The sequence below is a fragment of the Macrotis lagotis genome, chromosome 6 (assembly GCF_037893015.1).
Source record: "Macrotis lagotis isolate mMagLag1 chromosome 6, bilby.v1.9.chrom.fasta, whole genome shotgun sequence".
Lineage (NCBI taxonomy): Eukaryota > Metazoa > Chordata > Mammalia > Peramelemorphia > Peramelidae > Macrotis > Macrotis lagotis.
The window spans coordinates 233,532,668-233,545,747 of NC_133663.1; the positions used below are offsets into that span (position 1 = coordinate 233,532,668).

At 37.4% G+C, this 13,080-nt stretch overlaps 1 protein-coding gene across 5 annotated transcripts in view; it reads right to left on the minus strand.

The window, feature by feature from the left end:
* Positions 1 to 12,828, minus strand: part of CLCN4 (chloride voltage-gated channel 4) — a 115,643-nt gene extending 102,815 nt beyond the window's left edge. The window contains exons 1-3 of one of the 5 annotated variants that reach the window (XM_074192475.1): positions 9,691 to 9,762; positions 8,625 to 8,686; positions 6,300 to 6,359 (exon numbers count right to left, since the gene is read on the minus strand). In XM_074192475.1, coding sequence (XP_074048576.1) covers positions 6,300 to 6,359; positions 8,625 to 8,686; positions 9,691 to 9,704 — 136 coding nt within the window. In that variant the 5' untranslated portion in view covers positions 9,705 to 9,762. Of the gene's footprint in view, positions 1 to 6,299; positions 6,360 to 8,624; positions 8,687 to 9,690; positions 9,791 to 10,179; positions 11,592 to 12,690 lie in introns of those variants that run through there. The other 4 variants (XM_074192476.1, XM_074192478.1, XM_074192474.1 and 1 more) reach the window with 4 other exon arrangements.
* Positions 12,829 to 13,080: the final 252 nt, after the last annotated feature.

Genomic DNA, 13,080 nt, shown 5'->3' on the forward strand with positions numbered 1-13,080 from the left:
ATGGGCAAGTCACTTAAGCTCTGTCTACTTAAAACTGGAGAAGAAAATGGCAAAACCACTCCAGCATCTTTGCCAAGAAAATCTCACATCACAGGGTCATGAAGAGTCTGACTAGACACAACAGTAACCAAATCCCATTTTACAGATGAGAAAAGTGATTTTTCCCAAATCATACAGTCAAGGAGAAATGTCAATCTTTTTGACAAATGTCAAATTTAATGCCATTGTTCCTAAGACAGATCTCCTTAATGACTGAGGTAAAAATGTTAATTTTTTTATTCTTAAATTAAAAAAAATATATTTTTATTTTAAAATGTTAGGCTTGAAATAATGATTAAATATACATATCCCAGGATTAAGAGGCAAATTAAAATCATCAGGGCTGGAAAGTATAATGTGTGGTCTACAGAATATTTTAGAACCTCTGAGAGAGAGTTGGGCCCAACTGCCCATCCACACAAGGGTGCCAAATTCTACATTCCATTGAGTAAGTTATTAGACACAAAAACTACTTTGAAAACGCACGTGTGCTCTCTGAAGAAACATACTACTCCATCTACAAACACCAGGATCTAAAAAAGACTAATCCAACCAATTCTTCCTAGAGTTAAAACTAAAGGGAATATGGGTCTTTCGTATTTAGTCAAACAAGTTGAAGAAAATAAAAAAGCCAAAGGGGAAACATAAGCCTCAAAAGTCAATTTCTGAGGAAAATGAGAAAGGGAACTCTTTGTGTGTATATGTGGTGTGTGTATGTGTGTGTGTGTGTGTGTGTGTGTGTGTGCATCAATATTTAAGCACCCATTATGTGCCAGATGCTTTGTTTTTAATTTTTTTCTGCTTTGCCCTGAGGTCTTCTCCCTTCCAAATTACGTTTTTACTTTGGGGGGAGACAGGAAAAAGAAGCCATTCTTTGATTCAATTTTTTTCTTATCTAGTCTAGATCACTAAATGGATTATGTCTCAGTCAAAATGAGACCTGTTAAAGATCTTACCTTAAAAGGGCCAAGGGTTCCCACTGCATCCAGGGCCATCTCCAGTCATCCTGATTTATATCTGGCCACTGGACCCAGATGGCTCCAGAGGAGAAAGAGAGGTTGGTTTGGTACAGCCCCTCTCACTTAAATCTAGTTTACTTGCATGTCATTGCATCACTTTCTTGATGTCATAGTTCTCTCTTCAAGAACAAGGGCAGACAACAACATTCCCTATTTAAACTTGGGACATATCAACTGTATCAGAAAATTAAACTGGTTCCATTTGAATTGTCTTAGGAAGACATTCAAACTCTACTGCAGAGAGCACAACCCCAATGGGCTGACAGTGTTGTTTAAAGTCCAACTATTTAAGGCAGCTAGGTGGCGCAATGGATAGAGTACCGGCCCTGGAGTCAGGAGTACCTGAGTTCAAATCTGACCTCAGACACTTAATAATTACCTAGCTATGTGACCTTGGACACATTACTTAACCCCATTGCCTAGAATAACAAACAAACAAAAAAAAATTGGTATCAGTTGTTACCACAGGACCATCTAATCCTGTACTGGGTGTGTCCACATCATGAAAGGCACTAAGCTCTATGAGCAAAGCAGAATTGCAGTAGCTCAAATGAAGTGTTTGATGTACAAATTTAAAGACAGCTTCACTCCAACTGTTCACATGAATTATTTGTGTCTGACCTGTGGTAGAGCCCTCTGAGCTCCAACTGGTCTAATCAGCTAGTCAAACACACTGTTCATTAAACCCAACATCATGTTGCCACTGATGATCTTCAAAAGTGCTGGGTGGGGGCAGCTAGGTGGCACAGTAGATAAAGCACCAGCCCTGGAGTCAGGAGTACCTGGGTTCAAATCCGGTCTCAGACACTTACTAATTACCTAGCAGTGTGGCCTTGGGCAAGCCACTTTAACCCCATTTGCCTTGCAAAAAAAAAAAACAAACCTAAAAAAAAGTGCCGGGTGAACAATAATTTGCTTTGCATATATTTGTTTCTATGTTGTTTCCCCATTAGACTGTAAACTCCTTGAGGGTAGGAACTGTCTTTCATCTTTTTTGTACCTTCAGTATTTAAGATGGTACCTAGCACAAAGTAGGGGCTTAATAAATGTTTATTGGACAAATGAATAACATTTAAATCTTATTTGCAAAACAAAAAAAAATGATGTATATATTTCACAAAGAGGTGCTGAGCATCATGGGTTGATGATGATGATGTCTGCCCTTCATTCTCAAAGAATACTGTTTCATCAGAGGATAATGCCTTGACAAACATGTGAGTTAAGATTTGAGTGATGGGGTGCTGTACTAAGTTACCACCTGACTTTCTCCTCCAGAGCCATCTGAATCTAATGACCAGATATGAATCAGGATGAATGGAGATGGTCCTGGAGTTAGCCAGGAAAACCTAGATTCAAGTAACGACCTCAGACACAGCCTGCATGTCCTTGGACAAATCATTCATTTACTACTGAAGGCAATTCTCCAAAACTAAGTTGTAGAGGAAGTGCAGAGATGGGGGGAGTTTCCTTTACCATTAAAATCTCAGGCCCTGTCTCTAATTCTATCCCTATGTCATAACTAAAACTCTGCACACCTCTAAACTCCTCATTATTCAAAATCATTCAGGAAGAGACCTTACAAGATCAACTATTCCAACCCCCTTGAGGAAACTGATGCCCTCCAAGATAAACTAACTTGCTCCAGATCCCACAGGTGGCAGAACCAAATCCACATCAGTGCACATGAAAGCTAGCTACTCTCTCCACAAAACTATACTCCTACAATTAACCCTGGAAACCACACAATCAGCCCAAACTACATCATTTTTTTCCTTTTTTTAAACTCATTAGATGGTCTTAAAACTTCCAAATAGTGGGGCGGCTAGGTGGCACAGTGGAAAGAGCACCAGCCCTAGAGTCAGGAGTACCTGAGTTCAAATCCAACCTCTGACACTTAATAAATTATCTAGCTGTGTGGCCTTGGGCAAGCCACTTAACCCCATTGCCTTCAGAAAAACCTAAAAAAAAAACCCTTTCAAATAGTAATGGCTGGGGGGATGTATGACAATGGATATATGTACAACCTAATCTACTGAACAATTATTTAAGTTGGAGAAAAAAAAGCATGAAACCTAGTCAGTCCTGGGTCAGTAGTTAAACAAGCCCTCCCTACTTAAGTCCTCCTCACCTACATGACTAAAAGGGGAACCTGGGTTCTCAAAGGTAAAGACAATGCTACCTATATTCTTGTGAACCTGACAGTAGGTGACAGGTTTGCAGTCTGAAGACCAGCCTAGATAAATTCAGAGAAGTCCAACCCTAACCAGAGTGTTATAGATTTCATCTATAGAAATTCTCAAAAATATTTCACTAAAGAACATCAGAGAAGGGAATGAACTCTGTCAGTGGAAGGATTAGCCCCACTGACAAAAATCATAGATCTTTGAAATACTATGTTATTTAAAACAAAATATCGTTATTATTTAAACCATAAAAGACCTGAAGTAAATTCCAAGTTTTAAAAAAGGATTCTTGGTGGTAAGTAGAGGTGCAACTGTTTCTGCATAAGATTATTAATATATTGATGTCTACAATGATAATATATGGTTAACACTTATATAAGGTCTACTGTGTGCCAAGCAATTATTATCTCTTTTACAATTATTTATCATTACATCATTTGTACAAATATATTCATAGCAGCCCTATTTGTGGTGGCAAAGAATTGGAAATCAAGTAAATGTCCTTCAATTGGGGAATGGCTTAGCAAACTGTGGTATGTGTATGTCATATGTTTATTGGACAAATGAATGGCATTTAAATCTTATTTGCAAAACAAACAAAACTGATGTATATATTTCACAAAGAGGTGCTGAGCATCATGGGTTGATGATGAAAATGTCTGTCCTTCATTCTCAAAGAATACCGTTTTGTTCTATTAGAAACCAGGAGGGATGGGAATTCAGGGAAGCCTGGAGGAATTTGCATGAACTGATGCTGAGTGAGATAAGCAGAACCCTAACAGCAATGTTGAGGTGATGATCAACCATGATGGACTCATTCATTCCATCAATGCAACAATCAGGGACAATTTGGGGCTCTCTGCAATGGAGAATACCATCTGTATCCACAGAAAGAACTGTGGAGTTTGAACAAAATTCAAGGACTATTCCCTTTAATTTAGGGGAAAAAACTGATTATCTTATTATCTGATCTTGCTATCTCTTATACTTTATGTTTCTTCCTTAAGGATGTGATTTCTCTCTCATCCCATTCAATTTGAATCAATGTACACCATAAAACAATGTAAAGACTGACAAATTGCCTTCTATGGGGAGTGGAGGGAGGGAAGTAAGATTAGGGGAAAAATTGTAAAACTCAAAATAAATAAAATCTTTAAATAAACAATAATTATTATTTTATCTTTTACAATTATTATCACTTTTACAATCATAACATTTGAGTTTCACAAAAACCCTGGGAAGTAGGTATTATTATTATTATTATTATCTCCAGTTTCAGATGAGGAAACTGAGCCAGAGGTTAAGTAACTTGCCCAAGCTAACATAGCTAAAAAGAATCTGAGGTTGAACTCAGATCTTCCTGCCTTTATGTGCAGTAGTCTGTCACCTAGCTGCCCATGAATAGTGAAAGCTCCTAGAGAAGAACCATAATCACTAAAAAAGAATATAACTCAAGTAACCACACAGGAAGAGTCAAATGGATGAAAAATGTCAGCTGTCCAGATTAAGATATGCAATTGAACAGACAAGTGAAGACAAGTTTCCTAGGATGAGTTAGAAAAGAGTCACAACAGAAACTTTTTAAAAACAATTACCAAAGACTTCTCACACAAATAAAATCAGATTTAAATAACTGGCCAAATATCAACTGCTCATGGATAGGCTGAGCTAATATAATAAAAATGACAATTCTACCAAAGTTAAACTACTTGTTTAGTGCCCTACCAATCAAAATTCCAAAAAAAAAATCACTTTAATGAGTTACAAAAAGTTGCAAGTAAATTCATATGGAGAAATAAAAAGTCAAGAATTGCCAGGGATTTAATGAAAAAAAGTGCAAAACAAGATGGTTAAGCCCTACCAGAGCTAAAATTATATTAAATTCATCAGTCATCAAAACTGACTGGTATTGGCTAAGAAATAGAGTGGTGGATCAGTGGAATAGACTAGGTGCAATAGCAGGAAACGATTATAGTAATCTGCTGTTTGATAAACCCAAAGAGTCAAGCTAATTGGGATAAAAACTCTCTCTTTGATAAAAACTGTTGGGAAAATGGGTAGTATGGCAGAAACTTGGATCAGATCAATACCTCACACCCTCTACCAAGATAAGATCAAAATGGGTACAGGATTTAGACATAAAAAAACAATACTATAAGCAAATTAGAAGATCAAGGAGTTTACCTGTCAAATCTATGGAAAGGGAAGCAGTTTATGACCAAGGAAGAGATGGAGAACATCAAACAAATTAGATAATTTTGATTACATTTAATTTAAAAGCTTTTGCACAGACAAAACCACTGTAAACCAAGATCAAAAGAAATGTTAGCAAATTGGGAAACAATTTTAACAACTAGTATTTCTGACAAAACACTCATTTCTAAAATATACAGAGAACTGAATCAAATTTTCAAAAAAATATGCCATTCCCCAATTGACAAATGGACAAAGGATATGCAAAGGCAATTTACAGGTGAGGAAATCAAAATGATCCATAGTCATGAAAAATGACTCTAAATCGCTACTTATTAGAGAAATGTAAATTAAAGCATCTCTGGGATACCACCTCACACTTCTCAGACTGGCCAATATGTCCAGAAAGGACAATGATCAATGTTGGAAGGGATGTGGGAAATCTGGGACACATTGTCGGTGGAGCTGTGAACTCATCTAGCATTTCTGGAGAACAATCTGGACCTATGCCCAAGGGGCAACAAAAATGTGTATACCCTTTGATCCAGCAATACCACTACTGGGTCTATACCCTGAAGAGATCATGAAAAAGGGTAAAAATATCACCTGCACAATAGCAGCCCTGTATGTGGTGGTAAAGAATTGGAAATTAAGTGAATGTCCATTAATTGGGGAATGGCTTAACAAAGTGTGGTTTATGTATGTCATGGAACACCACTGCTCTAATTAGAAACCAGGAGGGATGGGGATTCAGGGAAGCTTGGAAGGATTTGAATGAACTGATGCTAAGCAAGATGAGCAGAACCAGAAAAATATTGCACACCCTAACAGCAACAAGAGTGATGATCAAACTTAATGAACTTACTCATTCCATCAATCCAACAATCAGGCACAATTTTGGGGTATCTGCAATGGAGAATGCCATCTGTATCCAGAGAAAGAATCATGGAGTTTGAATAAAGATCAAAGACTATTATCTTTAATATTAAAAAAAAAACACCATTATCTTACTATGTCATTTTGCTATCTTATATTTTATTTTTTTTCTTAAGGATATGATTGTTCTCTCATCACATTCAACTTGGATAAATGTATACCACAGAAACAATGTAAAGACTAACAGACTGCCTTCTTTGGGCGCTGGGGGGAGGAAAGCAAGATTAGGGGGAAAACTGTAAAATTCAAAATAAAATCTTTTTTATAAAAAAAAAGAGTCACAAAAGATGGACAAGCATGTATGGTTTGTGATAAGTATCATTTAATGGATAAAATTAATAATATGGCATGAATTACATAAAATCAATATGGCAAATTCACTGGAGTAGTTGAATAAGCATTGCTACTTAATCATGCAACTAATGAAGTACTTTGATCCACTAATTTGAATTAACCACTTTATCTCAAAGAAGTAATCATGGGAAAATGATTCTTTCCTTTCTCTCAATAAATTTCTCAGTAGTAACCAGAAGAATTCAAAGCCATCCCATTTACTGTTCTTCTGAAAGTCTTTTCAATATGTAGTATCTATTTAATATTTTTCTTTGGAAACCAAATGGTATAAAATGGTGAAAACTTTCTTGAGTTCTGCTGTGTGTGAAATTCTCTTTTTGTTGTTGTTTAAATTGCTTTTGTTTTGTGCTTTTAATTAAAAGGAGTTTTTTTCAACTTCTAAATGCTTAGCATATATCCTAGGATTTAGTTATGATTGTTTGGAAAATAGGCCCATAAGGATTTGCCCAAGATTACATTCCTCATTTATCTAGAATTATCAGGGAATCATAGGAGGGAGTTTCCCCATAATAATGAAACCAAAGGTCCACTTCCTAGCCTCAAGCTAGCAATTGGAAATTCTAGATAAAAGAGTCTTCCACTAAGGATGAACACTACTATTAAACTTTTTGGACAGAAATATTTCATCTTAAAGAGCATTTGCACATAATTTAACTCTCTAAACAACTCATTACTTTCCTTTAAGCATATTAAATTCAGTTAAAATCTGCTTCAGGCACTTGTGACTCTGGGCAAGTCATTAGATTATACTTAGCCTTTTTTGGTTTTGTCTTAACTTTTCATGACTCCATTCAGGGTTTTCTTGGCAAAGATACTGGAGGGGTTTGCCAATTCCTTCTCCAGCTCATTTTACAGACGAGGAAACTGAGGCAAATAAGCATTTAGTGACTTGTCCTCCTGACTCCAGTTCCAGCATCTGTATGCATCAACAGTCAGCTGCCATCCCTCTGACTAAATACTTCTGATTTATTACACTGATCTATTCAGAGTATCTGATGTGTTCTGCCTTCCCCCAGTCTTGCCCTGAAGAACTACTGAACCATGAGGCATAATATTTAAGGACCCATAAGAAAAGCACTATGAATAAAAAAATATTATTGCAGTACTGCACAGTATTATATTGTAAAAAAAATGTCATATTCAAATCCTGGCCTTGACTTTTTTTACCTCTGTGATCTCACTTTTATCTCAGAATCCTGCTTTGTAAAAAGGGATGATTATACTCGTCCTTATTTCCCAGAGTCCTTAGGAGAGACTTTGTAAACCTTTTTTATGTTAACTATGATAACATTGTAATCTCTATGTTCATCTCTTGACACAGATTACTTTAAAAGATAGGTTTGTGTACCAATCAAATTTGTTCAAGCCAATTCCCAAAGAAATTTGGGATCTGTTTATTTAAAGATGACTCCTTTTGCATAGTGAAATTTTATATGTATGTGAAGCCATATTTCCATACAGAGTTTATATCCTGTTTCTCAGGTGGGGGTCAGTCTGGCACTAATGTTGGCCCTTCAGGTTAGTCCAGGCTGGTCTCAAGGTAGGAAATAAAATGTCTCAAATTCAAATTCATTTTACTCCTAAAAAGAAAGAATCTTTCCATTTCAGTAGAACTGAAATGTAAGCAGTCATGGGAGCAAAAATTATTTTTGGTTGTATAGGTTTAGTCATTCCTGTACAAATATTTAAGACTATGGGCATTTCAGAAGGACTACTTTGCTATCCCAGTAAACACATTTCATATTACAATGAATTTACCTAATGAAGACTTTTCACAGGCAAATAGGTATGTTTGAGTGATCCTATTGAAGAAACAGGCAGGGAATTTTAAGCAAAACCTAAAGCTCTTAAGTATATTTTTAAAATCACCCCTGTTTGTGTTAAGAACTAAAAAAATCACCTGATCCCCCTGCCCTTTTGTCAGCAGCTGAGTCAAAGCCCCTTCTTCTCTCAGCACTGGTCCTTTAAAAAAAAATGAAGAGAGCTAGGGTGTTTTTTTTATTAATCAATCTTGATTTTTCTTTCCCTCCCAATAAAAACCAGTTTATTCTTACAAATACTGTCATTGTCCTCCCTTCCACAATCAGGAGCCCAAATATCCTAAAACTTCAGGGATTTCATTATTCCAAAAAATATTAGTAAAAATCAGCTGTTTTGTGAAAAAAAACACAAAACAAACAGGGATCAAAGGAGGAATATTTGTATTGTAAAATAGCTCCCTCTAAACTGAAAAACCCTGAAAAATAAACTAAGAAAAAACCAAGTTTCCAAATAACTCTAAACTGAAAAATCCTGCGAAATCAAACTACAAAAAAACCCAAGTTTCCAATTAATTACTGAATGAAGTGCCAATGGTTAAGGGCTGTAAAGGGTTAAACAACAGGAAGTTCCCGTGTTTCGGCAAATCTTGGGCCTTGACAGAATTTAGGAGCCTAAAGGTAATCTTAAAAAAAAAAATCTTTTTAAAAAGCAAAGGGGTTCTGTCCAATTGCTCGTTATTTGGAAATCTTTCGCTTTTTGGCTCGACTGCCGCAGTCTGGTCCTCGTCATTTCTCAGCGACCGCCCTTTCTTTCACTTCAGCGGAGAGCGAGGCATCAGAGCTCCGAGGGGGCTCTTGCTGCCGGCCGGCCTAGTGCAAGGCTAAGACAAGCGCTTCCAGGCAGGGCCCGGCCGCCCCGCCCCCACGGCTGGCGCGGGCCCCGGGCCGCCCGAACAATGGGCGTTGCCCCCCGCCCCGCCCCCGGCTCCAGCCCGCAGCGCCTCCGCCCGGGGGGCCGGCCGGGAGGGAGAGGCACCCGGCCGGGGCCACCTGCGCTCCCTCCGTTCCGAAAGCCGCCGGCCCCGGACAAAGAGAGGAGACCCAGCTCAATCTGAATGTGCATGGCCGCGCCGAAAGGCAGCGCGGGGAAGCGGGCCGAAAACCAAAGCCAAAGCCCGGGGAGGTCTCGGAGAGAAGGCCTCTTACCTGCGGTGCAACATCGCTCAGCCCAGCCCCGCCGAGCCGGAGAGCATCCTCTCTCTAGGGCTACGGCTGCCAGCGCGCTGACGTCACGGGGAGGGAGCAGGAAGCGTCACGTGGCCGGGCCCTCTCCCCAGAGGCTCCGGCAGAAATGCGGAGGGACGGGCTCCCGGTGCGGCGCGCAGCGGCCAGCCCAGAGCCTCCGAGGCTTTCCCCGCGCCGAGCCTTCTTCGAGCGCTTTGGCTGAAGCCCTCCAGAACGCTCGGCCTTTTCTAAACAGCCCTTCGCTACGATTGACGGAAAAAAGTGGGGGAAAAAAAACTTATTTTTTTTGAGGCGGTAAACTGTAATTTTCAACAAAAAGCAGCACATTTCCTCAGCGTTTACGAAACCACCGGAATTGCAGAGGCGGACATAAGCAAACGAGGTGAAACGCTGGTCTGGGAAAGCAGTGCCTCCACTTAAGCGGAGGCCCTGTACCGGGTGCGTACTCACCTTCACCTTGAAGTGGCGCCAAAGGCGCGGCAGCTGGGCGGGCAGACAGCCCCCTAGAGCGCTGGCAGCCTCCAGAGAACCCTTCATGCTGGAGAGCAGCACCGATGAAACCAGCAGCTGTTCGTCTATGCAAGCACATGATGAATGGATGCGTACAGACAGAAAGTTTCTGATCTTAATTTTAGATCAGAAATCAGAAGTGTAAGGGGTATAAATCTATTACGTGTGTATTATCACGGATATGTTACTATCTCCCATGTATAGGCTAGGCTATATCCTCTATTTAAAGACCTATAGGCTATATCCTCTCTATAATTTCTCCCATACACACACACACACACATATTGTATTTCCCACAAAAAAGGCAGGGACTATATATCACAGATAGGCTATCTCCTATGTATAGGCTAGGTACTATCCTCTCTGTAATTTCTCAAATACATACATAAGTGTATATATATATAGATAGATAGATAGATAGATAGATATAGATATAGATATATTGTATTTCCCATAAAAAGGCAGGGACTATATGTAGATGTCATAGGTTATCTCCTATGTATAAAAGGCAGGGACTATATATAGATGTCATAGATAGGTTATCTCCTATGTATAGGCTAGGTACTATCCCTATCTGTAATTTTTCTCATCCATATATATATATATATATACATATATATATATATATATATACATATACATGATTTGATATATATTGTATTTCCTATAAAAAAAGGCAGGGACTATATACATGTCACAGATAGGTTATCTCCTATGTATAGGTTAGAGATATCTGTGATATCTCTTACATAGAATATGTTATACATATTTCCTACATATAGAAAATGTATTGTAATATCTTCTATGTATAGGACTATATATATGTATATATATATATTACATCTACTATATATAGAATAGGTGTATATATGTATATAAATATATGATATCACATATATGTTCTGTCCTATAAATAAGACAGATACTGTCCTATGATATTGCCCATATATGACATTCTATCTCCTATATATAGGACAGGCTGGGATGTTGCCCATATATGTAGAATATATATGATAATATATATGCATATATATATATATGATGTCTGCCCTGTGTATAGGAAATATCATAAATATGTTATCTCATATTTAGAGTATCTTATCCTATCTGTGATAACTCCCATATTGAGGGTATAATGTATATCTTCTATTTAAAGACATATAAATAGATAGATGAATATTATATGTCATATATAAACACATAACTCATATGTTTATCTCCCATAGGACAGATACTATCCTAATTGTGATAGGAGATATATAAATCACAAATAGTTGTGACAGGAGATATACCTCTCACAGAGATATATCTCATATATAGGAACTAGCAGAGATTTTCACCATTCATACTAACTACTGATTTATAACATAAAAGTAAAAGCTTAAAAAATTTGGTATTTATACATATATGTATATATATATAATCACTTAAATATAAGGGCTTACTGATAAAAAATGATTCTACTGACATAATTACATAGTATTCCAATGAGAATGGGCTTCAAATCAAGTTATTAAAGATCTCAAATGAATGAATATATGCTTGTATACCATATCTCTGGTATCATTTTAATATGAAAATTACAAATATAAGATATCACATATTTATATAACTTATACTTCAATTTATAACAAAAGTAAACAGTGTATGTGCATATGTGTTTAGTTTTAAAGCAATTTTAATATGGTGATTTTTCTAAGAACAAACCTAGCAATTACTGAGATAACTCATACTGTTATAGTTTTATCATGATCTTAAGAAGTGAGTCAACTTGCTTAGACAGAAAATATGTACAACATCAATAGATCTCATTCACCACTGAAATTCAAACTGACTGGGGGGGGGGATCTATTTGTGGTCACAGGTTTACTTGGAACATCTTGAAATAAATTCCTGAAATGCAGTTTATTCTGTAAGTCAGTGGAATTTTTGTACCAGTTCAAATTCATTTTCAGAAAATAAATGTTTTCAAAATATGTTAGTCCAAATGCAGTAGCAGCCTTCTTAGAATATATAGAAGTTTTCATTACTTTCACTTCAGTTTCAACCATAATATATATATATGTAATATATATATATATATATATATATATATATATATATATATATACTATTCCTTTTTAAAAAGTTATTTATTGACTTTCCAAATTTATTGACTTTCCAAATTTTCTCACTCCCTTCATCACCCTCCCCAGTCTATTGAGAAGGTAAAAAATTCTGGCCCCCCTCCTAAAGAACTTTTCTTCCTTATTACCTTCTGGCGCTTTTTTCCAATTCTCTTCAACTCTTTCTCCAAATCAATCCATTTTCTCTTCAGACCACAATGCTCTAATCTCAGAAACTACACTCTGTAATTTACACAGCTATTGCATCTGTGTTTGCAAGGTCAGATTTATACTCCTCCAAAGTTTGCTTCTCTGAATTTTATTGAATATTATTTCAATAACTTACCTTCATGTTTATGATTCCCAGGGCATGATATAAAATTGTTATGGAAATCCACTTCAACTTTGAACTCCCAAGTATGATTGAGAAAGATTAAAACTGCCCCAGTTGTGTTTTCAGAGGCAGAGTTAAATATAGATTGGATCTTTAATGTTCCCAGAAGGCTCTGGAAGGTAAATATCACATGTCCTGGGCTAGCTAGTAATCCCTCTTTCCTCACCCTGCTCAGTCACAGCCTCCTGCAACCACAAGCAGCCCTATGAGAAGGCAGTTCACTCCTTGCATCAACTGTTGTCTCGACTTGGAACTGTTCCTACCAGCTTCTCAGACATAGTAGACCCAGAAACCACAGCCAGTCATAATGATTTTCAGCAATCAATTAGAAGTAAACAGAGC